Source organism: Cladophialophora yegresii (assembly GCF_000585515.1).
Source record: "Cladophialophora yegresii CBS 114405 chromosome Unknown aczIN-supercont1.4, whole genome shotgun sequence".
In the NCBI taxonomy this organism is placed as follows: Eukaryota; Fungi; Ascomycota; class Eurotiomycetes; order Chaetothyriales; family Herpotrichiellaceae; genus Cladophialophora; species Cladophialophora yegresii.
In genome coordinates, this window is record NW_006913048.1 from 1,760,787 (window position 1) to 1,786,689 (window position 25,903).

Below are 25,903 nucleotides of genomic sequence, written 5' to 3' on the forward strand. Positions count from 1 at the left end.
CCTGATCGACCTGTGTTTGCACTTGAGGCTGCGATGAGCTCGTTACGTGTGGTGGTTTCGACTCGGGCTGGGGCTGCACCACTTGCGTCTCCACCTGAGGCTGCTGGGAGTTCGTTACGGGTAGAGATTTGGACTGCTGCTGCCCTTGTTCAGGATCGACGACCGTGATTTGGCGGTGGAATGAATAGACTTGAGAAAGGTCATGCTGAGGCTGAGTCTAGGCCTGACGCTGCTCTTGGCTTTGGGCTGCGCCCCTGGACACCACAGGAGTCACGTCGTTGGCCCTCGGGTCTCGAGCCACTCCGTTCCTTGCGGTGCCGTTGACTATCGCATCTCGATCCGCTCCGTTGTCGACACGCGAATTGTCCGGCAAGAGATCTCCATGATAAGGTTTCTTGAACAGACCTTGCTCCCACTCTCTGTGGCGGAACCTCCAGGCCCCAAGGGTACCTTCAGGGTCAAAGGAAACTCCAACTTTCGTCGCCAGCATTGCTGCAACGTCATCGGGTTTGGATTCACTCTCGTAGAACAGCTGCTTCCATTCTGTACCATCGGCATCAGTCTTTCGCATTTCACGCTGCCCGTCCTCGATCTTGGCTTTCGCGTCCGCGGCACCCTGCATATCGCCGCGCTCGAGGGCTTCCCGGACGCCTTGCCACGCGCGACGGGACTCCCATGGATCCTGTGCAGCAAGGGGTTCGGTCTTGGGTGGTGTGGTTTTCGCGGCCACGACGTTGAACGTCTCCAAGTCGACGCCGTTTTTGCAGTCGTGGATCTTGAATTGGCCGTCCCAATGGCCTGAGACTGTGTATAAGGGGTGGTCCTCCTCGCCATGCCGATACACTTTGGCTTGGAAGCTGTGTTTCTTGTCTGAGCTGGAGAACAGGCCCTTGCCGCTGAAGTCGATCACTGAGGTGTAGCCATTCGTACTGGGTATGTAGTGCGTACCCTGCAGCTCAGGGTACGGAGATCCTGTCAGGACGCCTTTGATCTTGATGTTGGGCAGTGGGATGAGGTACGTTTCGTCTTGCTGGGCCAGATGGAGCGTGGCATGCCCGATTTGTTGTATGTTGATGCTGCCGCTGAATGTGATCTCTTGCCGGGTATATCCTTCTGCCTGTCTCCGGTAAGTGGTCTGGCGGAGGGGTGAAAGAACCGGCTTACCGCGACACCATGCTCCTCATTCCAGACACGGCATGCAGTGACGGGAGGATGATGGCTGGAAGTGTGCGTGTGCGTCAGAGATCCACGACCTCTTGGGAGAGTCAGGCTGGATATTTACCTGACTTGCTCGCTGACCAGCCTGGTCAGCCCTGCATCGTCCTCCCAGCTTGCCAAGAAGAGCTCTCCGAGGAAAGCGTTGATCGGTTTCTTGATACCTTCGGCCTCGGATCTGCCCACGTACTGCTGGTTTCTGAGGCTAGAAAGAAACCACTTCAATACCAGCAGTGCCCGCTTTGCAGGGTCCTCGGCCGAGGCTGGCGCGACGAAGACGGACGGTCTTTCAGCCCAAAATGCAGGTAATTCAACAGCCGACTTGGTGTCCAGAACAAACGGTGGGGCCGTTATGTTGGAGAGGTCTCCACGAATGGTCGAAATGGACTGTGAAAACATCAGTGGATACCTAGCTACACGTGGGCTGTAGGGCGAGAAGGTCTGGACTGGAGCGCAGACGGACTGAGCGTTTTGACACAGCCAAGTTCTGGGCAAAGAACAAGTACGAGGTACATACAGCGATAAACTCCTTCATCTTCGAACGGTTGTCCGCCAAGGTCGAGTCCTGTCGCGACATCCTCGCCAATCTGGGCTGAGGATCGAAGACGTGCAGAATGAGGTAGTCACCAATCCACAGCCCAAAAGTTGCAATGCACCACGATTTAGGGTTCTAGGACAAGCACATATACAGTGGTTGACGTGCTAGATTTTGCTTTAACCTCGCTGAAGGCCTATCAAAGCCGCTTGGCCGTGGAAATTCCCTTTCGCCAGCCAACATCATGACGTCGTGATCCGAGACTGCGGTTGCTGTAACACCGGCCCGCTGCTGACCGAATGTCGTACTGCTTCCACCCAACCATCGTGTGATCGGAGTCGAGATTCATAGTGCAGGCCGAGAGATATTTACTCGATCCGCACGTGGGTGTGGATGATAGATGGAAGCCAGGCTCAATGTACGTCTCTTAAGCGAAGGCCTGGAATGAGTGAGCGTATGACGCCATCGGATTCCGACTCGGTTGACCATGTTCGGGGCGGCACATTTTCGCAAGCACGATCGAAGTCGGCATGAGCCTCAAATAGGTCAAGCCGGCAGAGTGACGCACGAACCGATGGCAGCAGCTTGTTCCTTCCACGGAAGGGAGGACAGCGGCGTCAGAGGCTGTGGCAACCAGTTTTAAAGAGTGCAGGGACGCTTCCATTGCACCACCGGAAGCGGGTATTTGTACCTCTACATATTCGGTTCTACCTGCTGGCTGCTTGCTATGCTGGTTCTCGCGTGTCAAGCCTTGTCCCCTTCCCCTTCCTCCTGGCCGCGACCACCATTTGATTGAACACCCTGGTCTCCTTCGTTCAGAGCCAAGTTGGCCCAACTATCGAGCAGCTGACTGAGCTGAGATTCCGGATTTTCCTTCACAACGATGTGATTCGGATATTGCGAGCTGAAAGAAAGATGGTCTCGTTCTTCCCAAGCAAGATCTTTGACTATTATAGCTAGCTGTTCGACCACTGCTTTGCTGACACCGCCCGGAGGCACTTCCCTGTCCTTGTTAGCAGCAAGTTGGTCTTCGGCGGTCTTCAATAACATATGGGTGACGCCTTTGACCAGATTCCGCTGCCTCGAGCACCTCACAAGGGTATGCATGATTTGTAGCAGCATATCCTCCTCGGTGGCCGTGGTGAGATTGCCGGACAAGAGGAAACTAGCCGCCAGGATGGTTGTCTGTGCGGTCAGGAGGGTATTGAAGATAGGGCCAAAGGCTGCGGCTGCGGTCTCAAGGATCCGGGCCGTGATGGACACGATTTCAAGACACATATCCTTGGCTTCGTGGATTATCTCGTCGGTTTCATTGGGTTCCGGAGTGCCAGTCCTGTCATTTGTATCGTCGTTTCCCTCGGGGGCTGCTTTTACTGATGGGATCATCCAGTTCCACATCATCAGGCGGAAATGATATAGGCTCAACCTGTTCATATGTAAGTCATTCGATGCTGGCATGATATTACGGAAAAGGGGCAGTACGCCAGATCAATGGTCGTCGGAACAACAAGGAATCCTGGTTGTTCAAACTGGAAGCGAGGAACTAGGGCCCCGTACCACTCCATGAAGCGGGCATCGATCTTGCGAGCAGCATCCAACTTTTCGGTGGCAGTCATGCTAGCGTAACCCGCGAAAGCTAGGGCTTGAGCGTCCGGCACTATGAGGTACAGCTCACATATGTGATGGTAAAGATGATGAAGCGGCAACTGGATTGTCTCTCGCTGCAAGGGATATGGTGTCCAGTCAGTGAGGCGGTCCTGCCAGCTTTGAACTGCATATGGAGCCTCGACGGAAGGTTTAGGGTTCGAAGGCGGTATGAGAAATCCGGTCCCAAACGACCTGCCATGGTCAGCGGACGTGGTCGCGCCAGCGGCTACCGATATGACACTCACGTCCAATATATGTGCGCTGCCCATTGCACAATAACCAGGGATCTGCGCAAGTCCTCTGATATTGTCTGATCCTGCATCGACTTTTGATGCCGACGAAGGAGCTGCGGAATCATGACCTCGAGCTGTTTCAGCGACATCGAACTCACCCTGTCTTTTCCGCTGAACGCCGCTCTGCTCCCAGGCCTTTTCAGCGTCGATACATCCATGGTCGGCCAACGACTTACATCATAGTCATGAGGGTGAAGCCCTGGATATTCGTCAGTGACGGTTTTCCCTCCTCCAGCATCCAAAGCCGGTGAGCTTCGTTGTAGAACTGGAGGCCTCGGGAACTCAGGTCGCCAGGGGTGGCAAAGACAGATGGATGATCCGAAAACATCTAGGAACTGCTTAGCACCTCATCATGGGGCCCTCGAGCGTGGCGAGGACTCACGCAACCCATTCCTAGAACCGCATTGACCAGAAAAGGGGAGCAGTAAATCGAGCCGAGATCGCCAGCCGCCATCGCATCAAGGAATAGCTGCTCGTCAAAGTTGTGGTAGTACCAATGATACCAAGACAGGTACGCAGACAGAAGATGGGAGACGAAGAAGTCATCATCGGTAACAGTGGTCCATGGGGCTGCTGTAACTTTATACGTTGGGTTATCGTTGAGCTCGGTCAAAGTCAACATGCGGCGTTGTTGGTTGTTTAGAGGTGGGCTTGGAGAAAGTGTTGCTCGAGCCTCGTCCGCAAGTTTGCCTGGGTGACTGTCGAGGAACCGAATGATCTCTTCCACAGAAGCCTCGCTTCTGATCAGCTCGAGCAATTGTGCTGCCTCGGAGCTTGAAGAGCTCTTCAGGCTGGCCAATAGCTTGTCGAGAGCCTGACTGCGCAGCTCCAGTTCATCTAATCTCCGTTTGCGACTTTGTCTTCTTCGCCCATCCTGTGACGGGTCGTAGGTGCATGTCTTGTAGGTTGCTAGGCAATTCGAACATGGCAAGTCGCCATTGCACTGAACAGAGAGTCAGCCTTTGAGGCCAGCCACCAGCCAACAACCGAAGATAGGCTTGTCATTGAGCGCCTCACGAGCTACAAGCCGGATGTATCTTGCAGGACGTTCGTTTGACAACTCATTGCCGGAGAATAGCCTACCTTTCTTTTCGAGATTTTGCAGCCCTGACAGGCCATGGACGCATTTTTCTTGCTGTCGCGTCCTGAATTTGTGGTAAAGGCCTTAGAAGTACTCCCATTCTCGTCTGGAGTGGGGACGGCATCAGGCGCCGCTGCAGGCATATTTCGGCAGGTGCCAGTGGGCGAGGCCGAGCCAGAGGTTGAGAAGGTCCTTCGGACTGAGACAAGGGATCATGAAATTCGCACAGGAGGAAGTCAGGTAGATAATGGAAGTTGCTGAGCATTCAGGGCGAACCCTGTGAAGCCTCTGGCCATAAGCGGTAATCAGCACTTGGAAGTATTGGGTGATCCTCGCCTTGATATAGTAGGAATTGTGATTCCAAAGGGACAATGGGGCTGCCCCTCAGACCTCCTCTGTGGGCAAATTCTCATTTGTGCTCTGGGCGGACATATTTTTCCGTCATGCAGGGCATGCCCACATGCCAGCCCGCCCGCCCGTCGCCACAAAGAGCTTGTTGCATGCGTGAACCGCACCGCTCGCACTGTGGCTGCAGAAGTAGCCTACCGAAAGAGCTCCCGGGAACCCCTTCCATTTCTTCATTCGGTGAATGTCGCACTGCCATTCGCGGGCCATGCATCCCGCTCCGCCATACCCTCATGGCGATGTGGTCCCCTGCAGAGCCGGCAGGAGTTCAAGAGGTGGATTATAAGCATGAGCAGTCTGGACGCGATCACACTAGCCTGGTATTTGATAGTAGCGTCGCAACAGCATTGTCCCTGCTGACAGCCAGGCCACCGGCATACGTATTCCACGCTTTGTTGCAGGTCGCTTAGAAGTCTGCACCAACATGTTTGACATTTCATGTACTCAACCGGACCAGGGCTTCTACCCATCTCTTAGCGTCGACTCCTACGCCTTCAGTGACCCCTTTTGCATTGGCTGCTCCGGGGCTAGACATTGCACTGCCGCCACTGACTCCACTGACTTCCCGACTTCGAGGTTGCTCACGAAGGAGCCATCTGCCGGCCGAGCTGACCATCCTGGCCTCTGATCGCGATCGAGAGGGCTCCCTGGATGAAGCTGGACCATCCTGGGGAGCCCTCCTGACAAGAATCGCCTCTTTGGCACAGTTTTTGCTGGTTGGGCAACTCATCTCGTCCGAAGTCGATATCTTCGTCCACACGATCCACCAGCTTCTGCTCGTCTTGATTGTTCTCTCCAGTTCCTCGCTGTGTGGTCGAGCATCCTTTAGACCAACTTGCTTGTCGCGACTTGCAGCCCAAGTACTCAGAATCTGAGTGTAGACGTTCAGTGCCTCGATACGAGTCCAATGGCTCTTAACTAATGCGGCTGCACCAGGAGAGTTTGCGCCGTTTGCCGCAGAGGACGAGCCTATGGGTATTCCAAGAGTATACCATGAGCCTGAGACAGTGATTGGACGAGCGTTCTGTGGGCTTCGATGCAACCCCTCAGCTGCAAGGCTTCCTGGCAACGGTATATTTGGTATAGAAGTCCGAATTGTAGACTTTGCCGGGTCATAGAGGAGGTCAAACATTTCGTTGACGTCTTTGAGGTCGGGTAGGGGCGGCGCGCTACTGCTGTCCTGAGCCAGAGAGCCTGAGTCGATCCCAAGGCCTTCTCTCATACGCTGCCTCCAGCGCTCCGGGTCCGTGCTTCTCAAAAGGCTCTTTTGCAGAGGGCCTAGTGTATGGTGGATACCACGGTAGAAGGCTGGGATGGTGAGATTGGACGTGTGTAACTGGAATAGAAACACGAAGATGAATGGCTGGTGGACGTAGACCACGACTTGAAGCTTTTCATGTGTGACGACCGGTTGAGCACCGTCCGCGGATGCTGCAGCACTTGTCTTGCCTTTGGACGAATCACTCTCGGGGATGCCTCTGCCGGGCTGTGATGACTGCTGCTCTGCACCAACACGCCGAGAAAATCTAGCAGTAGACATCTCCACCGTCAGGGTGCGAAGCACAACACGCCTCGGTGCTTCTGCTCGCTGCGCTGGAATTTCTGGAGTGGCGTCAGTGGTTCCCTCATCATTTGATTCGTCCTCGAATTCTGTATTCTCAAGGTCGCCAGATAATCCAACCAAGAACTTGCCGATAGACTCCTCCAGACGCTGCACGAACGGGGTTCCTTCATCATCGCTGACTTCGGGTGTGGGATCGAGCTCTCGTAGCTGAGCTTCTATAGGCGCTTCCCGATTCTCAATCCCTCCTTTGCTAGACTTGGAATTTTTATCACCTAACGTTGCTGATGGGCCGTCAGCATTGAAGCCTTTTGGATTCAGAGTCCAGCTCGACCCGTAGCCAAGGCTGAGATATCTCATCATTTTCTCTGGATTGAACATAGAGGCCTGCTCTGTGGTTTGCGGACTTGGTCCAGTGGTTGATTGCCCACGGTCTCGATCTTCCCATGAGGACGCATTGGCATCTGCTTTGGCTATGGCATTGTCCAGTGATGCCTCCACAGCGCTTACAAGCGGTGGGGGAATGCCCGGTGGTGTGGCACTTTTCTCAATCACTTTCCGTCGAAGGTCCGTCACCTTCAGTGCCGGAGATTTGCTTGCTGCGTGGAGTGTCTCAGCTCGCCGCGAGGTTAGCTTTTGAGCACCTTCTTCACCAATTTCCCTTCTTCTCCGCCGATTTCTAGGGCGGGAAGAAGGATTCTCGCCAATTCCGTAGGCAGCATCGCCACACATATAGACAGACTCCATCCACTGCGATACTGTGGTCAGGCAACGCCTTGAGATGCCGCCGATGCCAGAAAAGATGATCCCGTCTTCAGCTCTGGAATTGTCTCCGTTGCCCAACCAGAGTGATGAGTCCTTCCCTGTATGTGATGCATTCGTAGGCTGGTGCCCGGCTGAGGACGAGACATCCCCATATCTTCCAACAACAAGATCAACTAGACCTTCGTTCCGTGCAGCAAAACCTTCCAGCACTTCTCGCTCACCACTTCCCCATTCTTCTTCGCCAACCCCGACACCAAGCTCTCCACCACTAGCGAGCTTGATAGAATCGTAGAGGTCGACTGCAGGGTTGCCATGTAGAAGAATGTCCCAGTTCCAGATGAACCTTGTCCAGTATCGATGTAGAAGACTGCAAAACACTTCTCTTTTGACTCCGTGCTTCTTCCATAGCTCAGACAAGGATGACGCATGATGAAGCAGGAATATCCGGTGTGCTTGGAGGAGCTGCGCAAGCAGCAGTGGCGCTGGCGCAACCTCCCTCGAGGAGTATTCGATATTTCGTGAAGATGAAGCCTCGCTCGCTGGCGTGTTTCTGCCGGACTTCGCACTGCTTGACGCAGCCGCGGATACCCTGTTCGCCGCAGGTAATTGTGTGAGGTCAATGGCGGCGAGAATCCACCATCCCGGTTCGACTTCCTTCAGGACGACCCGCGACTTCTCTGTGTCTACAGACTCGAGCGATCCGCTATTCGAAAAGTTCCTACAGTAGGAGGTGCAGTCAGAATGCGGGCATGTGATGAAGAGACCACGACTTGTGGTGACTGACGGAAGACGTCAAGGACGAGACACATATTTGCTGCCTACCTACTTTGCAAAATTGACCATTCCCTGTGCTAGGCCAACCTGCCGTAGTCTCTCATTCTCTATGGCTTCCTTCTTTTCAGCTGCGTCCCGCTCAGGGCTTGACACATCCTCCCTTTTTGTGGCATCTTTTTCCCTCGTATGGTGCTCAATCTCTGCTTCGAGCTTGTGCGAGTAGTAAAACACAATCTGATCGCGCAGTGCCTCATCGCTTGAGCCGAGAGAAGGGTTGTATATGGCAAGATAAGAAAGGTGAGCTGGGGTCACGATGGGAGCGGACATCACGCTCGTAAGCGATGTTTCGAGGTCGCAGATGAGGAAGTTAACATGTCGAAGCTCGTTCAGAGAATGACTCTGAGCCTTTCAAGACAGCGACAAAAAGCATTCTGAGAGCCTGCACTGAATCCTCCCGAAGAAAAAGAGACTCGCAGTGAAAGTCTAACCCATTAACCATCAACAATCTACGTCATACAGGGAATTGGTGGATGACGAGGCTGAATCATATAGCCTTGCGTCAGTGGGCACGTGCTCCGTCCATGGTACATTTTGGTGTCGGGACTCTTCATGCATATTGTGTTACTGATCCACTGAGATTGGCATTGTGCTACTACCGACTTCTAAGCCTGGTTGGATCGCTCTAACAGTGCCAGAGTCGTGCTGTGAGGGAAGGGTGGAGTCCGTTGAGGTTGACAGTACAGCTTGAGATTATGAAAGCCAAGTCTCCAGCATGTTGCCGTCCAGACACGTAGACTCGTAGGCAGACACATGATGGCGTCTTTTTGAGAAACCCGAAGGCAACAGCTTCTGGAATATGGTAAAATGCTAGCGAGCCACATTAGATTTGCACGTCCTCTGCACTACTTTGCTTTGAAACACTCCAGTACAACTTGGTAAGGCATTCGAGGGGATGGAATAGGAATGCCCAAACCCAGAATTTGACAACATCAACGCCATGTATGGATTTCCTATTTCGGTGATGACTCAACATGACTCGACTGTACCAGGTAAAACGCCCGTTCATGCTGATAGTACCGAACTCGGCGATCCCTACATCTGTGGAATCATTTGTATTGTCTCAACCACCAGCCCCTCCACCCTTTGCTCGACAGGAACCAAACTAGTGTATCAGTGGTGGAAGACCAGCACCCTCACGTTGCCAAACCGACCCATTGTGAAGCAGGAACAAGCAAAAATTGCGGTTCTTGATTTGACTCGGCTTCTCGAAATCCCGTTGGATGATATCCTGGTATAAAGTTGGGGACACAAGTGCATCGTACGTGCGCGACAAGGAAGACTCTCGCTTGAGTCTACAAGATCAAGCATTTCTTGCTCTTTCCACTCTTGCGAGTCAGGAGGGCAGCGCGGGTGGCAGACTCAAAAACTTCGCGGACACCCTGGTTGGTCTTGGCGGAACATTCGAGGTATTTGTAGGCACCGATCTTCTTGCGAACTTCCTCGCCCTGTAGCAATAGTCATGAGTCCAATGTCTAAATCGCCATGGGCCAGAGTGGGACATGGAAACGAACCTGCTCGGGGGTGACTGGCTTTTGCGACGTCTTTGCCAGCTCTTCGATAGTCTTAGGATCGTGTCGTAGATCGCATTTGCAGCCGACAAGGATGATAGGAAGACCTTGACAGAAATGAAGGACCTCAGAAATCCACTATTGATGCGTTTGTCAGCTCCTTCGCGGCGAAGGTGGGCTACCAGTATTTTATACCTTCTCCTGAACGTTGTCGAGTGAATCGGGCGAGTCGATAGCGAAGCAGATAAGGATGACGTGAGAATCTGGGTACGACAGAGGTCGAAGACGATCGTAATCTTCCTGGCCTGCCGTATCCCATAGGGCTAGTTCGACGTGTTTCCCATCGACTTCAACATCGGCGACGTAGTTCTCGAAGACCGTGGGGACATAGACCTGTCGTATTATTGTCAGTCTCATCTGTATTGTGCCAGCTCTGTCTACTGTGTGTCTCGGTAGGGATGGTTTGCGTCAGGCTTGTTGTATAAGGCCGACGGGAGGATTGGGGACTGCGCACCTCGGGGAATGTGCCTTTGGAGAAGACGCTATAGGCGAGAAATGTCAGCAATAGATGAGGATGGACGAGTTTGCTGGGGCTGATACTCACATCAACAAGCAAGTCTTACCGCAGGCACCGTCACCGACAATGACAAGCTTGCGACGGATTTCAGCCATGACGGCTGCCGGACCTGTCAGATAAGGGATGGAATCGAAGCGGAAGGATTGGTTCAAGGATGTGCTGGGGTTCCAGCGAGCTGTGTATCGATGATGGTTAGGTTATCGTCGCGCGAAGATGAGGGGAGGGAGTGTAGGACAGATGGACGTTGAAGAAAGAGGTTGAGAGATGATTGTCAGGGAAGCACCTTGAGTTTAGTGTGGATGTGGCTAAGACACTGGCGCGGGTCTCCAGGCGCTGCACGGTACTCTGCCACAGAAGGATTAGGCTTGTCCTCGCCTCTATCCTGTCCAAAGGGCTGAAAGGGTCAGGGACGTTGTGCTTGTGAACGGGGCGGATAGTAGTGATGTCAATGATGAAGAAAGATCTTGTTGCGGTCCCAAGAAGAAGTCGAGTTATGATCCTGCTAGATCAAAGTATGAAAGACTACAGGGGAGTGCACAAGTGGTGACCATCAAACGATTTCCACAGGCTCTCAAGGCTACTGCGAGGCGCGCATAAGACAGTGCAACCCCCGGAATTATGGAGGGCAACAAAGCCAGCGAAAGAGAGGGCAACACGCGAGGCTAAAGGAGGCTGCTCAGCAACGGGCGCAGGCTGAAGCACGCCTGGAACCTGTAGAGACCCTCCAAGACCCTCTTCCTCCGGCGCCTGCCTTGATCCTAATCCGAACACCCAATGCATGTCGCCCACATGTTCACTTTTCAGCGTGGACTGCAATTATTGTTGCAGTGCCACCGCGGTCAGTCGTTGAAATGCATCTCGTTCTGCGCCCTCATCATCCTCACTTGAAAAAGAACCCCAACCTGCCTCCCACGTGTACGGAGTACTCGTATCGCAATCCCAGCCCAACTACACCGTCTCCCCCACGCATTCGCACGATCCGCGCCACAGCTGAGTGGGTTAGCCAGCTCACCACTGTTTGGATCTTGACCTCACCCCTGCAGGGTCAGGCGGTCAAGAGGCACACACAAGATAACCATCTCCAGCACCGCTGCATCTCGCCCATTTCCCTCTTCTCTCCGATTACACTATTCTGCCTGTTGCGTTTGCACCAGCGCCCGAGGCTTGACATTCTGCCGGCGTTTTACAGTCTATTGCCGTGTCTAATGCCCGAGAGCTGTGGTCTTCCTTTATCAGTCCTCGGGTGGTCACGAACTCGAGTGAGCCGCTTCGTGTCATGGAACCGTTCACAGGAAAGCTTATCGCTCAGTGAGTCGAAAGAAATATGACTCTCTATTATGAGCACTTTATGATCTGAGGACGATGGCGGCCATGCTAATCTCTGGGGAACAATGACATACTATTCTGGTTCTCGGAATTATACCCTAACCCACAATCGAGACAATAGGATGACTGTGTAGGTCGTCACTTGCAGAACCTGGGCACGAGTGACTGGGTGGTGAGTTTATCTGACGCAGCGCCCAGCCGACTGAACTTTTGTTCAATCCCTCCGAGACGAACAAGCATTTGCTGGGCACCCGGCTTCAGCTGAACTGGGATCACCTGATCCGGTTGACCTCTCGGAAGTTACCATGCAGCCAAGGCCGGACATCCTTTGGGATGGTGACCCGCCCTCTGGAGGACTGCGTGTGTATTACACTGTGCCCCTGTTTATGAGCTCACGAACAATCGCGTCTGCAAGACGTACTCCGTTCCTTGCGTGTCCGCAGTTGAACCGTTGCATGTCTAGAGAACGTAGCCATTCGATGGTGCCACCCAGTTCTAGTTGACGTTGGCAGCGGCTCTAGGTTGCCTGGTGATCTGACGGACAGCAAGTTCGGTTGTACCCTTGATTGCCGAAGGTCTTACAGACAGAATTGCCTCAACCAGCTGCACAAGCTCTATACCAGGCACCAATGCGACCAAGCACCCTGTCCTTCAGATGGAAGCTACACTATCTCTTGCGTTGCAAAGGCCTTAACAGCATCCTCCACAAACGCTACAGTTTCCTCTGGTTTGCTCAGCATTGGCGAGTGACCGGACTCGCATTCCCGCGTGGTGACATCTGCGCCAGCTGCGCGACATCTCTTGACAAGGTCGTGTTGCAGCTGTGGTACGATTGCCTTGTCGTTGGTGCACACTAGGTACCACATCGGCACGTCTTTCCACCCGGCATAGACCGAATCACGAGCCGAACGTGTTGCACTTGAGTAGTTGATAAGCTTAGAAACCCATTTCTCTCCCTCCTCCCGGGACATGTCGTTGTAGAAAGCCTTCGCAGGGTCGCCCTTCAGCTCCGACCAACCTGAACCCGGGTCCTCAGTAACAAGCTGGACGTCCTTCGGCCCTGGGTGTCTGCGTGCAAAGTCCTGCGCCATATCGGCCAGGGAGACTTCCTTTGCAACGGGTACCCAGGCTGTGAGCTGGACCAACCCAAGCACGTGGCCGGAGTTCCCGCTTCCCAGTTCCGATGAGTTTTGCTTCGTGAAGCCTTTGATGGCGCTTGTGCCCGCCATGCCCCCCATTGAATGGTTGACCATAACGACATCATTGCCCATGTTTGTCTCCTCGGCAATGACCTCCTGCAGAGCATCGATGACGGGCTTCAGTGACTGCACCGGCTTCTCGCCGGCACGGCCATTATAGCCAATGAATGGTGCAACGCACTTATAGCCTTTGCTTTCGAGCAGTTCCTTGACCGGATCCCAGTATTCAGGCGTATGCCAGGCGCCATGACACAAGATCAACGTCGGTAACGGTGCCATCATGTGATATCTGAAGCAGGGAACTTGACGCGACTGGACCACGACAGGAGCGTGTATTGAGTGACTGAAGGTGGCGGTAGGATGCGGTGTGTACGTGGATGCGTTTGCGTTATTGAGTGTCAGTCGATGTTCAGATCAGATCCCAAGTCAGGCACAAGCAGGAGGACGGCTCCCCATAGATTACTTAATTTCCTCTCACAACTGACCGCTAGCTTCGTCTCCAGCAAGCATGCAGTCAGCGCTTAGCCGGTCAGAGGCCATTTGGTATACGATCTGGTAGATGACAGGTCCATCATCTGGACATGAAGACTTTCGAAATTAGCTCTCAATTACATCTACCGAAGGTCCGAAAACAGCCATTCGTCCACCCCATAGGCACACTTCTGACCGACGATATACGAGGAGCCGTTGGCGGCAGAGAGAGAAGCTTTGTTCGCCTCCAACGGCGGATGTACCAAGGTTCTCACGGCCACATGCCGCGGGTGGCATCTTACATGCTTCGTCGTCCTGACAAGGGTAGCTTTCAGCTGTGAGTTGCCGTGACCCACACGTGACACTCGCTGATAGACGGTTAAAGGTAACGCGGAACGTTCATGGGCAGCCTGTGGATTGTTCACGAAGATCAAGCACGATCATGTCAACCACGAGCTACCAGTCAACCCAACTCCAGAAGCCACCAATAACATGATTACCACCACCTTAAGGACTCGGTCGGCATTTTGAGCATGTTGCATTGATTAGTCTGTCTGCGAGCGTGCTGATAACTGAAGGATGAGAAGCGGGGATCTATCTGTCCTAAGAGGACTTTAGTTGAGCATCAGCGTCAGGAGCTGCTGCAGCAACCTGACACCACGCACGGCCCTTGCCACATGTCCGTCATTGGTGCGCTCAACGAGGAGCCTCTTCCCATCGCAGCCACATATCCTCGGCCATGGGAGGTCTTCGACAACGATCTACCCTCTTATAATGAGCTCTACAGAGCGCGCTCCACCAAGGTGCAATGGGTGGACAATTCTTCAGGACTCACTCTGGCTATATGGTGTAAGGTCCAAGAATCTTACCACGCAGGATGATGTGGTCATCTTAATAGGAGGCTGTTTAGCGTTTCTCCTTAGGAAAGCCAGCGGCAGTGACACTGATGATAAGCCTGTGTATATGCTCCTCGGTGTGGCATATGTGCATGGCCTGTCTGATGGTGAAGCGCCGCAGGATGGCTTGAATTGGACGAGAGTTGTTCTGAACTGAACCTGGAATCGGAATGAGAGATCTCTGAAATCAGCCCCTCATTGGTGTGGCTGCCTAGCCTGAATTTGAGAAGCGTACGGAGTACTCGCTAGCCAATCTTGCTCGTCAAAGGTGGGGCCGAAGTGGCCCGTGCAAGTCTCGGATCTGCAGCAGCAAGTCAGAGCGCCGGATCTGGCACGCGAATCTCAAAACTCCTTCATACTCCCCAACAGCATCTGCGGCAGCTTCGGTCTCAGGTCTCCCACACGACTCACAGTGTTGCTGGCTCGGCGCCTCACCTTTGGTTGTGTCTTAGGGGTTCGCTGCATGCTTCGCGGTGTCTCTGCGGCATTAAGGGTCTCGGTCCTGACCACCGGCACCAGTCAAGTCCATTGCCAGACCCAATTCATCCACTTCGCCGACTGCGACGTGCGACAGGAGAGGCACAGAATTTGGGTTCCGTGATCAACCATTCCTTAACCATGGTAGTCGTGCTATCGTATGGTCAAGAGTACCTGGAACGCCCCTCTATATCACGTCATAGGGACTTGGACATGCCTCATGCGGGACTCAGACGATACCATATCGACCTGATCTGGCGCCGGACATGGGGTTCCTGCGGCTCTGCAGCAAGACAAGACCACGGATGTCCAGTCGCCCGGGCATCCGCATCTTAATTCCAAGGAGAATCGCCCTGACTTTCGGAGCTGATCTTCGCCAATCTGACTTCCTTTTTCTCCCCAGCTTGCCTTGGCGGGTCGGCCTTGACATTCTTTCTCCATGCGCCTGATGGCCTGATCGTTCCTTCATACGGAGTATATCCAAGTGGATTGACCGCACTCGTTATTTACTCTTGTTGACATCCACAAACGTTCCTTTCAACGGCGCGGGCGCTGAGCGCTGGACGCTACCACTTACCATCGTTTCTCTCGGCTTATTTGGAGCGTTGAATCGCTGTATTTCGTTTTTCGTTCAGGGGTCTGACCCGCCAGTCAAGAACTTGTACATTATTATCAGCTATACAATCACGACCGAGTCTGGTTATTTGAGTGAAATCTCACTCCTCCACGACGTACAATCTGCCAGGAGCAGCGATTCCGGAAGATGCAGGTTCGAGCGGCACAGGTCATCCTGCTGGTATTTTCGCTCCTTCTGTCGCTTGTTATACTCATTGCATCGTCGAAATATGCGGCCTGGTCTCATTCTATGGTGTCAGCGGCAGCTGGGACGTGGCTGTAAGTGAACCCAAGTGAACTTTTCTTCCACCTATAGCTCGATCTCAAAGCAGTTTGAAGGAGATGAAGACTGACGAAGAACTGTCCAGACCGCTAGTTTTCTATGTCGGCACCATCCCATTTGTCTCACTGATGTACATTGTCGCACACTTGGCGGCTTTACAATTTAACGGCTTGCCTTCACCACCGTACCCTCAGAACGGCAGATACTCATTGCCAAAGTCGAATGCACGGCCTTACGACGCAGACTATGCTGTCACGCGCTCTTTCTTCATACTTGGCGTCACGGTTCTTTATACGCTCGCATGGCTAGGCCAATCAATCCTCTGCACATCTTGTGAGCTGGCTCCAATTCTGCAGGGCAATCAAGGGATCGTTCCGAAATGGTGCCCACAATCAAATTTTCGAGACTCCGGCCAACCAGGGCTCGCCAGCATGTTAGGTACGTTGGCGCCGGTGAAAGATTTCTTGCAGTGGGTCATGGTTGTATTGGCCATAGCCTTGATTGAATGCGCAAGGCGCGAATATGTCCGGGCCGAAGTGGTGCGACGACAACAAGTGAGGATGATGGGTGCGGGTGTGGACTTTGGAGGCCCGAGCCAAGGCACAAACGCCGTTGTCCCGTCAAAAATCCCAGGAGTCGAGCTCAACGATATCAGTGGGCCGAAACTTGTCTTCAGAGCGGAGGAGGAAGCTCGACGGAGGAAGGAAGAAGAGGAGGAGAAAAAGCGACAGGAGGAGGAGAAGAGGAAGAAGCAGTTGGTGACGGGAGGAAGCTCGCTTCCACCTCAGCCGACGGGACTGGGAGCGCCCGGGAACAAGGACAATTACTACGGCAATGGGATGGGGCTGAAGAGGACCGGCACATTGAATTACATGTACGAGTCCAAGGTAGTTACAGGGCCAGGAGCTGTTGCCACGGGACCTGCCCCACCACTTCCTGCTCAAATAATCGCATCGAAGCGGCCGACTCAGCCTATGGCACCGCCCGCCCCGGGAAACACAGACAACTACTACGGAAATGCGATGGGCTTGAAAAGAAGCGGCACCTTGAACTATATGTACGAGTCCAGGATATGATCACGCCACTCTTCATCAACAAAACTCAGCAGCCAGAACGGACCGGTGTGGCCAAGCAGCAATCCACATTCCGGCATCGAAGTGGCGGTGCATTCCGAGAGTAGCGATACCGGAATCTGCGTGCGTGACGGCAGAAGGGGAGGGCGACGAACGCATTCAGTCGCCATCGAGACTGGTAAACAGAATTGACGAATGCTCACCTACGACATCACAATGTGATATGACTTCCAGCGCGACAGACCATGAAGAGACAGAAGGGAAAGAGAGACATAATTGTCCCCGCGAAACTTGGTCATCGTGCCCCTTCAATACTGCCTTCCGGCAGCACGTCCGCTGGAACTATGGACCCGAAGCCCAACGCCGTTAAGGTAGCGATGGGCGGTGAGGAATCTCCGCCCCCAACTCGCATGAAGTGTCAAGTGAGAAGGAACGCGAGGGAGCCGGGGATGGGTATCAAGAGAAGAAGACAAGTCCATAACGCGGCAGAGCACAGAACAGGCCGGCAGAAGACACAGCAGTCGAGTACAAAGTACAACAGGTATCAAATGAGTATGCAGCACATACGATGTCAATCCCTTACCGTGCGCAGCAGACGTGAACTCTTTGTCCCATGGCACCAAGGGTCCGAAGCCACAATGGCCATATATTTTAAGCCGGACCCGAGGCCGAGAATTTGACGCCCTATATACCGGTGATGTAGAACACTGATGGCCCTTTTTCTCGACTCCAGGGTTAGATGATCGCGAGGAGCAGCGCAGTCTTTGTCACAAGCTTCCCGGACTGTACTCCGTACCTACGCACCAGAGCCGATTAAAGCCGGCGCAACCATGCTCGTGGAACTGCACGTCCAATGGCCGCACTGCTCACTGCCATAAAGTCAAGCCATGCACACAATCCTCGACACACGCGAGTTGCGTCGCGATCCGGAAGAAGTTCTGGATTTGTCCCGACTGGGCATCCTCACGCGCGCAAGCTTGACTCGTCCAAGCACACTGCCAGCGCTGTGCCGTGCGCTTGTGTACCTACTGTAGTGAGTAAACACTGGAGCCCCTCTCGCCTGCCGATCGGGGAATATTGTGCGAACAAACCGGTCAACCTCATCCCATCTCCCTTCTAATCATTCGTCTTTTCTCACGATCTCGCCTTCAAACAGCCATCTGATTACCACGTTGACCTGGAGATGCACCCCAGATCAGCGTTACTCTGCCATGCGCGGTAACTTTGGATGAAACGAGATGCGAAACACATGGCCGGGTGTTTGGAGGCCTGCAAGCGCTGCCGTCGCGCCGGTCCTTCCCATTTGCGGCCACAGCTCCGGAGCCTCAGGTGAGATCGTGGTTTCGCCTGAACGCCCAAGTGTTCCACGTTAAGAACTTCCACTCTGCATATCAAGATGAGGAAGGACTGTCGACGTGGATGACCGTGGTGATCTGCGTACTCAGCTGGCCATGCATGCATGTACGTTATTATATATGATGGCTATGGATGGCATTGCCTCTGCGAAGGTCCTGTAAGTCTTCATTGTCGAGTTTTTTTTTCGCGCATCCAATTCCCTTCCATCGTTCTTTACTTGCAACGCCTGTTGATCAGGTTTCCATTCTTTTGCCTGGTGCATTCATCCCTCCGCTCTTTTCAAAAAAGTGGTTTGCGTATCGTCGCATAGAATTGCATTGCATTGTACGATCATCATGATACCCCTTGTTCGCACTGTATTTCTTCTTGGAGCTGCATCCCTTGTTGCTGCCCGCCCTGTTGTCGAACACCGCGCCGTCACTCAACTCGACCAAGCTGCTACCGAGGAAGCTCAACGACGGGATGACACTGCCACAAGGCCGTTTTCCTCGGTGCCGATCAAGGTATGTCACGTCACGCCACGAGCTAAGCCCTTCTAATGTTTGTTTTGCCAGACTTCGGGTGGCCAGTGCCTCTTCGTCGATCCTTTGTCGGGGGATTTCCGTGCCAACTTGACCCCGATTCAAGTTGGCACCTGTGATGGAAGTCAAGCTCAGGAATGGGACGTGATTACCGCGGGAAAACACAACAACGTGGCAGGCAGTGCGTCGATTGTCAGTGGACTGGTACGTGACAGATCCACGAACAAGACCCTGTGGACCGAGTTGACCTCTATATTGTAGACGCAAGCTTGCTTCAACTTCGACCCCCGTCGTGCCGCAGGGAACCAGGTGCTTCTGTTTTCGTGCGGTGGACGTGCTGACGGCGGTCAGTATACCATACCATGCACCGCGCGTAATCCAGGCTAATGAGCAAACCGAAGGCGGTCTTGTGACAGATTCTCAACTCTTTCCGGTTTCAGGAGGTGCCGGACCTTTGGCCTTTACACCGGAGAATGCTCCAGGAAGCTGCTTCACGGTCAATGGAGCCGTCATCGACATCGCCGTCTGCGACTCTGCCGACCCCAATCAGTCGTTTACCTTTGGTGACAGTGCTCCTGCAGTCAGCGCTCCTTCAGCGACCACGGCGGATGCCGCGAGTGTTGCGACGGTGACGGTAACCCCAGTTCCTGTTGAAGCGGCGACCTCGGCTTTGGCTACCGCCATAATCACCACCCCAGCACCTGATGCCGCCCCTGCCACCACCACCGCCACCGCAGCATCTGCTGGAATCATCTCCGTCTCCCGCGCCGGCAGTGTCTTGAACCCTTCCGACGCTGCGGAAGCGAACCCCCGCGACGACACAGCGACCCGCGCGTTCTCCGGCGTGTCGATCAAATCGTCCTCCGGACAGTGCCTTTTCATCGACCCAACAGCAGGCGACTTCCGGGAGAACCTCATCCCCATCGTCCTCCAGCCGTGCGACGGCTCGGCCAACCAGCAGTGGGACTTCTTGACCGCGGGCGCGCATAACAACGAACCTGGTTCGACCTTGGTTGTCAGCAGTTTGACGCAAGGGTGCCTTAACTTCGACCCTCGAAGGGCAGCCGGGGACACTGTGATCATGTTCAGCTGTGGTGGACGGGCCGATGGAGGCGGCCTAGTCACGGACAGCCAGCTCTTCCCGTTCACAGAAGGAGAGACGAGCTTACGCCTTCAGCCAGGAAACGGCGATGGGCAAGTCTGTCTTAGTGCCAACGCGGACGGCAGGCTAGATCAGGCGCCGTGCAGCGATGATGCCGGCCAGGTGTTTACTATCGGTTGAGGGGTCGTTTTCCGGTCATCACCACTGCCGGCGCCGCCATCATCTGGGAAAAATGGCTCGTTGATTGCACATTCTATCGCCCAAAGAAGCTTCCTGCGGTTTTTGCATGACTAGCAGACACCAGCAACATCTGATTGGGGCAAAACTCCAGAGTATATTTTTACATTTGCGGCGACTCAAGGAGCCCGTGGAGTAAGTAAGACATATAGTCGATCCATGCCGCAACGTCTAAATATTCTTTCTCTTATTGTGCCTGCATCTGCGGTCGCAATACGATATCCGTGAGTCGATCGCCGGTGGAATGATGAGTCGGAGGTATTCCCTTTTTGTGGAGTATGAGCCAATCAGCAGAATTCTAGCCGATGCCTTTTTGCATCGAGTCATACTCTATACATATGTTCTTCTTGATCCCTGTCCGTGGTCCCAGCGATGACTCCGCCGTGTCCACTTCCGGGACAAGTAACTTGCTTTTGAGACCCCGACAGCTAGATATGCCGCTGATGGACACTCACAGTCCCATGTACCGCAACTGGTGAAAAATAAACATGGTGCGCCAAACGCTGTGTATTGGAGTATGAACTTGCCGCACGGCACTGCGCTGGGACTGGGCCGGCAGGAGCTGGGCTGAGGCAGTGGACGCGGTGAAACAGTCATACAGTACATTCCAACCTGGTGAAATACCCGCCCGGTCTTTTCGTCCTATCTCATTGAAGTCAATCATTGATGAAGAACAAGACTTTGGAAGACCGCGGCATTGGTGCTCCCGAATAATTACTGGCGAGGGGCTCCAGAGGCGTGAGGCACCAGGCGCTTTTTCAACAAGGCACAGGAGAAACGTTATCCTCGAGCAGAAGATCACTCATCAGCCAGCCACGATGATCACGCTCGACGGCTCGACTCTCGAAGGAGGCGGCCAACTAGTCCGAGTCGCTCTCTCTATTTCCGCCATCTGTGACATTCCCGTGCGCATCACCAACATTCGCGCCGGCCGTGGGCCGGGTTCATTTTACAAGAAAACGCGGAAGAGGGGAGGCGGAGGTGGTAGACATGGGGATGCCACCAGCCAGAGCGTCAGGTCAAAGAAATCTGCTACTGGTGGCGGATTGAAAGAAAGTCACCTCGCCGCGCTGACGTGGCTGGCGCGGGAATGTGGTGCCGCGGTCGAGGGCGCCGAAGTGAACAGTCTGGAAGTTGTCTTCAACCCTAAACCAAACCCTCGAAAAAGAGTGCCTGTGCCCTTGCCTGTGCCAGTGCCAGTGCCAGTGCCAGTGCTAGGACCGGTGGACGGAGAGCCGGAAGTCATTGAGCTCAGGAACCCGGGCAGCATCTGGCTCATCTGGCAGGCCATTTTCCCCTATATCGTCTTCGCGGTACTGCGTGAGGACGGCGGCACCAAAAAGCCCGAAGAGCCAACCTTCCGTCTACGCCTGAAGGGTGGGACCAACGTCCCCAAGTCCCCGTCGAGCGAGTACATGCAGCAGGTATTCCTGCCGCTGTGCGAGCGGATCGGGCTGCCAAAGGTGCATGTGAACGTCACAAGGAGGGGATGGACGACCGGCGCCCCAGAGATCGGAGAAGTCGAGATATCAGTCTTTGAACCCGGGGCCAGAAGTCGTGGTGAGGCAGCCGGCACAACAAAGGACGCCGGGAGTCCCAAAGGCAGCAATATACCGGCACACAGCCGAACAAACGCAGTAGACTCGGAGCGACCCTTGTTCCGTCTCCCTCCCTTCGACATCACCCTTCGAGACCCCTTCACCATCCGATCCATCTCCATCACCACACTCAGCGGCTCACCCCAGACTCACGCCCTCTTACATACCCTTCTCCGCGACTCCCTGCGGTCGATACCTCGATTCTCGGACCCCTCGATCCCTATAACGGCCCACCCCTCATGCTCGACGCACTCGGGCGACGAACGCCGCTTGTACATCCTCCTCACGGCGCACGTGGCGGGCGGGTATATTTTGGGAAGAGACTACCTCGGCCCCGGGAAGAAGATCACCGACGAGACTGATCGCAGAAGGATCGTCGACGAGGCAGTCAACACGGCGGTGCGCGACTTCAGGAGAGAAGTCGGGAGGGGCCGCTGCGTGGACGAGTTCGCGGAAGACCAACTCGTCGTGTTTCAGGCCTTGGCGGATGGGAGGAGTATCGTTGATACGGCGACAGCGAGGGGGAGGGTCAGCGAGCATGCCAATGCCAATGCCAATGCCGATGCCGATGCCCATACCACCGTCGAGACCAAGGCCAGCCCCGAGACCGAGACTGGCAGTCTACACACGAGGACGGTGCGATGGGTATGTCACGAGATGCTGGGCACGGTGTTCGACGGGGTGGGCCGATGTCAGGGAGGCGGCTTGCGAGTCCACGAGGGTGGTGTGGACGAGGTCAGCGAAAAGATGAGCCATTGGGGTTTGGGCGCTGACGGAACGTGACGAAGAGGGAGATGGAGATGGCAGACTAGATACCGCGATTGATTATTCAGTCGTGTACAAGTACGATATCGCCAAATTCACTGTGGTAGAGCAGCATAGAGTAGCTACTGTACGTATCCAGTTCGCTCCCCTGGCAAAGAGCTCCTTATTCTAATTTGTTCGCCCTGGCACTGCTCGTTGACCACTCGGTTCACAAGCCAACTTCGACTTCATCTACAATGTCAATGATACTCGCTTTTGGTCAGGACCTCGATTGCTTGCTTGCTATATAAAGGAACGGAACATCGTGCATTCGTGGCACAACCTGAAACAGAACCATTTTCTTCCCAATGGCTAGCTAGACGCTATTTTCTTTGGATGCAAGCCCCAGGCCTAAAACTCCCCCCGAACCCGATGCGGTGGCAACCCCCTCGCCGCCCGCTCGGCCACAATCTTCTTCTTCATCTCCTTGTACGCCTGACGCGTGGCCTTGTCGTACTTCCCCTTCCCCATCACGGGCAAGCCGGGGATCTTGCTCTTGGCGTTCGGATCGGGCTTGGGCTTGGTGGCGACCAAGTTTGACTTGGGTCCCCTCGCTTTCACCAGATTCTTGCGCTCCTTCTTGGGTTTCTTGACTTTCCAGGGCTTCAATTGCTTGCTCCCACTATTACTGGCTTTGTCGTCTTTGCCGTCGAATTGGCCCAGGGAGATGAAATCGGCGGAGAGCTCTGCGTTGGTGTCTGGCATGGCCGCTGTACCATCTTCAGCTTCTGGCTGGTCATCTGCGTCACCAATATCAGCGGGTTCGGGGACATCGGTGGGCTTGTTGGCTGACTTCTGCGCCTTGTGCAATGCTTTCTTCTCCGCCTGCAAAGCCTTCCTGTCGGCATTGAGTGCCTTTTTCTCTGCTTTCGTCGGCTTCTTTTTCTCGACCTTGGTCACGCCCGTGTGGTTGGGATCTGTCGCTGCATCGGTGTTCGTCGCGTCAGTTGTGGAGATGGGTTCGTCGACCTCCATGGCTTGCGGTTGAGGCCCGGTTTGAGGTACAGCAACGCCTCCATTCTTTTTTCCTTTCTTGCTCTTCTTTTCTTGCTTGGACTCGCCATCCGCCACGCTGGCTTCTGTGGCAATAGTCACGGCAGGAACGGCTTCAACTTCGTCCGTCTTTTGTTTCTTGCTCTTCTTTTGTTTCTTGGACTCGCCGTCCACCACAGTGGGTTCAGGGGCCGAGGCTGCGGCAGGAACGGCTTCAGCCTCGGCCTTCTTTTCTTTCTGGCTCTTCTTGTCTTTCTTGGACTCGCCGTTCACCTCGGTGGATTCAGCAGTTGCGTTTGCGGCAGGAACGGCTTCGGGTTCGCTCTTCTTTCCTTTCTTGGTCTTCTTTTCCTGCTTGGCCTCAGTGTCCACCACACTGGCTTCCATGGAAGGATTTGAGTCGGGAACAGCCACAACAACGTCCTTGGCTTCTTTCTTGCTCTTCTTCTCCTTCTTCGACTTTTTGCCTTCTTTCATGGCCACGTCGTCTTTGGGCACATCTGCAAGCGGCTCGATGGCGCCGACGCGAGCATTATTCCCCTCCTCGATCTGCTTTGGCACTTCTTGGTCGGCCAACCTCTGCTTGAGAGCGGCTGATGGGTTGGTCAAGGTCGAAGGTGGCATCTCCAGACCGATCGCCTTCATCTTTTCAGCCTTCTTGTCGCGTCTTCGCTGTTCCTTGTCGACCTTCTTCTGCCATTGCTCTTCGGTCTTTGGTGCAGCGAGACGCTCACGCTCAAGTTTGTCGTGTGGGATCTTGCGGAACTTCTTGTTTGCACCTTTCCACACGTCAGGGTGCAGAGAGCCAGACTCGGCGTATTTGCACTTTAGGATATGGCCGAACATGAGGTAGTTGTCCATAGCTTCGCCAGCTATCTTCGCGACTGAGTCGTGGGCGAATTCAATGAATGCAAAGTGCTTCGAGGCTCCGGTCTTCTTGTTTCGTGAAAGTCGTAGTCGACTTATCTCACCGAACTGGGAGAAGTATGCCCTCATCTCCTTCTCGTAGAAGCCGTGGGGGATGCGGCCCACATACACGGTACCTGGACCTTCGTCGGCTCCTTTGGCCTTGGCCTTCTCAAGCTTCTTCTGGAGCTTCTTGGATTGGGGCAGCGCTGGGATCTTGGAGAGGTCGAGACCTTCATCTTCTTGCTTGTCTTCTGTGTCCGAGTCGAACCCAGTAAGCAACGCAGCAGCATTGTCATCTTCTTCAACCTGTTCTTCGTCCTTGTCGTCTTCGCTTGCGAAGCCACCGAAACCATCTTCGAGCTCGTGATCAACGGTGCGTTCCGCTTCTGCCTGCATTGAAGTCGAAATTGGCTTGTGCTTGGTTGCAGTCTCAAGCTCTTCTTCTCCGGCATGCTCAATCACACCATTGACGCCGTCAGCTGTCAGTGGTACTCCATCCTCGCTCTTCTTGGTTTTCTTGCTCTTCTTAGCCTTCTTCTTGGCAGGTTCGTCGGAGATCCGGGCAGGTGCGTTCTCTGGGAGCTTGACGCCGCCGTCTGAGTCCGCAGCTTCATCTCCATCCATGAAGTCCGCGGCTCGCTTGCGAGACTTCTTTGACTTGACGACAGTTGACTTGTCTACTGCGGTAGACTCTGGACCCGCGTCGGACGGCACGTTCAAAGAATCCGATGGTTTGTTGAATGCTGCTGTGTCATCCCCGACTTGTATCTTTGTAGCGTTCTTCTTGTCTGCCGACTTTGACTTCTTGCCTGGCTTCGAGGTCTCGTCTGTCGCACCGACCGACTCTGCACACCGTCAGATCACCTGTTCATGGATAAACCTCCCGTTGCACATACCCTTGCGTTTCTTGCTGCCCATTCTTGCGACTTGTTACAGGGTTATAATTGTCGATGCTTGAGTGGACAGCTCGCTGCAATGTCCGTAAAATACCAGCAGGAAGTCTACCGATCTCAACTGCAGGTGGAACCAAGTAAAAATTTCTCCAATTGTTATCGCCAAGCATTCTGCGAGAAATGCGGAGTGGTGCCAGTTTCAAGGCAGGTTAGCCGGCGGCGTGCTGAGGAGACACCTGGAATCTTTGTGAGTCGCGGTCATCTACATAGAACATGCATTTTCCCCCTACACAGACTGTCTTTGCGAGTGAAACGAGTAAAAGTCCTGCCGCTGTGCGGTGGCAGTTGCATAGTAGCCGACATGATGACAACCCGGCGATGGGCGAAGTCGCTTTGCCTGTACCGTGGAAGAGACCTTGCAATGAGCTGCAGCATTCGGCAAAGGTTCATTGAGTCGTCGTCACCAAGGAATAGTTGCGGCGGCTCTGCCACCGAGCTGGTGTAATACTGACAACCAGGCACCTGCACGTGTGTGGTCCTCGAGATTACGAGAGGTTAAGCAGGTCAGAGGTCCCTCTCTGACTATATACAGTAGTTATGGGTCTCCCCAATTAGCCCACACGGGATTTATTATGTCCTGCGAACGAAGTCACAACGATGTCTTTGGGCCTAAGGACCGTTGCGGCTATGGTCGAGACACTCCGCTATCGTCCTTATCACGTTCACAAA

General features: G+C 54.1%; 9 protein-coding genes across 9 annotated transcripts; 3 read left to right on the forward strand and 6 right to left on the reverse strand.

Annotated features, from left to right (window-relative positions):
* Nucleotides 1-217: 217 nt before the first annotated feature.
* On the reverse strand, nt 218-1,792 carry A1O7_05964 (uncharacterized protein; the record flags this gene model as incomplete). Its single annotated transcript, XM_007759970.1, has 4 exons — nt 218-1,117; nt 1,165-1,219; nt 1,283-1,602; nt 1,733-1,792. 4 exons carry the CDS (start codon nt 1,790-1,792, stop codon nt 218-220), a joined length of 1,335 nt encoding a protein of 444 aa, XP_007758160.1.
* A 702-nt stretch (nt 1,793-2,494) lies between these two features.
* Nucleotides 2,495-4,914, reverse strand: A1O7_05965 (uncharacterized protein; the record flags this gene model as incomplete). The annotated part of the gene is made up of 6 exons (XM_007759971.1): nt 2,495-3,176; nt 3,233-3,589; nt 3,643-3,813; nt 3,867-4,018; nt 4,073-4,633; nt 4,774-4,914. The coding sequence occupies 6 exons, from the start codon at nt 4,912-4,914 to the stop codon at nt 2,495-2,497; spliced, it is 2,064 nt and encodes a 687-aa protein (XP_007758161.1).
* Nucleotides 4,915-5,612: 698 nt separating this feature from the next.
* On the reverse strand, nt 5,613-8,603 carry A1O7_05966 (uncharacterized protein; the record flags this gene model as incomplete). The annotated part of the gene is made up of 2 exons (XM_007759972.1): nt 5,613-8,220; nt 8,329-8,603. The coding sequence occupies 2 exons, from the start codon at nt 8,601-8,603 to the stop codon at nt 5,613-5,615; spliced, it is 2,883 nt and encodes a 960-aa protein (XP_007758162.1).
* Nucleotides 8,604-9,628: 1,025 nt separating this feature from the next.
* On the reverse strand, nt 9,629-10,516 carry A1O7_05967 (rho family, other; the record flags this gene model as incomplete). Its single annotated transcript, XM_007759973.1, has 5 exons — nt 9,629-9,781; nt 9,848-9,982; nt 10,040-10,237; nt 10,359-10,386; nt 10,449-10,516. The coding sequence occupies 5 exons, from the start codon at nt 10,514-10,516 to the stop codon at nt 9,629-9,631; spliced, it is 582 nt and encodes a 193-aa protein (XP_007758163.1).
* A 1,893-nt stretch (nt 10,517-12,409) lies between these two features.
* On the reverse strand, nt 12,410-13,225 carry A1O7_05968 (uncharacterized protein; the record flags this gene model as incomplete). The annotated part of the gene is made up of 1 exon (XM_007759974.1): nt 12,410-13,225. One exon carries the CDS (start codon nt 13,223-13,225, stop codon nt 12,410-12,412), a length of 816 nt encoding a protein of 271 aa, XP_007758164.1.
* Nucleotides 13,226-15,747: 2,522 nt separating this feature from the next.
* A1O7_05969 (uncharacterized protein) lies at nt 15,748-16,764 on the forward strand (the record flags this gene model as incomplete). The annotated part of the gene is made up of 1 exon (XM_007759975.1): nt 15,748-16,764. The coding sequence occupies one exon, from the start codon at nt 15,748-15,750 to the stop codon at nt 16,762-16,764; it is 1,017 nt and encodes a 338-aa protein (XP_007758165.1).
* A 1,688-nt stretch (nt 16,765-18,452) lies between these two features.
* A1O7_05970 (uncharacterized protein) lies at nt 18,453-19,920 on the forward strand (the record flags this gene model as incomplete). Its single annotated transcript, XM_007759976.1, has 4 exons — nt 18,453-18,620; nt 18,672-18,842; nt 18,900-18,984; nt 19,040-19,920. 4 exons carry the CDS (start codon nt 18,453-18,455, stop codon nt 19,918-19,920), a joined length of 1,305 nt encoding a protein of 434 aa, XP_007758166.1.
* An 875-nt stretch (nt 19,921-20,795) lies between these two features.
* Nucleotides 20,796-22,358, forward strand: A1O7_05971 (uncharacterized protein; the record flags this gene model as incomplete). Its single annotated transcript, XM_007759977.1, has 1 exon — nt 20,796-22,358. One exon carries the CDS (start codon nt 20,796-20,798, stop codon nt 22,356-22,358), a length of 1,563 nt encoding a protein of 520 aa, XP_007758167.1.
* Nucleotides 22,359-22,730: 372 nt separating this feature from the next.
* On the reverse strand, nt 22,731-25,199 carry A1O7_05972 (uncharacterized protein; the record flags this gene model as incomplete). Its single annotated transcript, XM_007759978.1, has 2 exons — nt 22,731-25,126; nt 25,178-25,199. The coding sequence occupies 2 exons, from the start codon at nt 25,197-25,199 to the stop codon at nt 22,731-22,733; spliced, it is 2,418 nt and encodes an 805-aa protein (XP_007758168.1).
* Between the last annotated feature and the right edge of the window lie 704 nt (nt 25,200-25,903).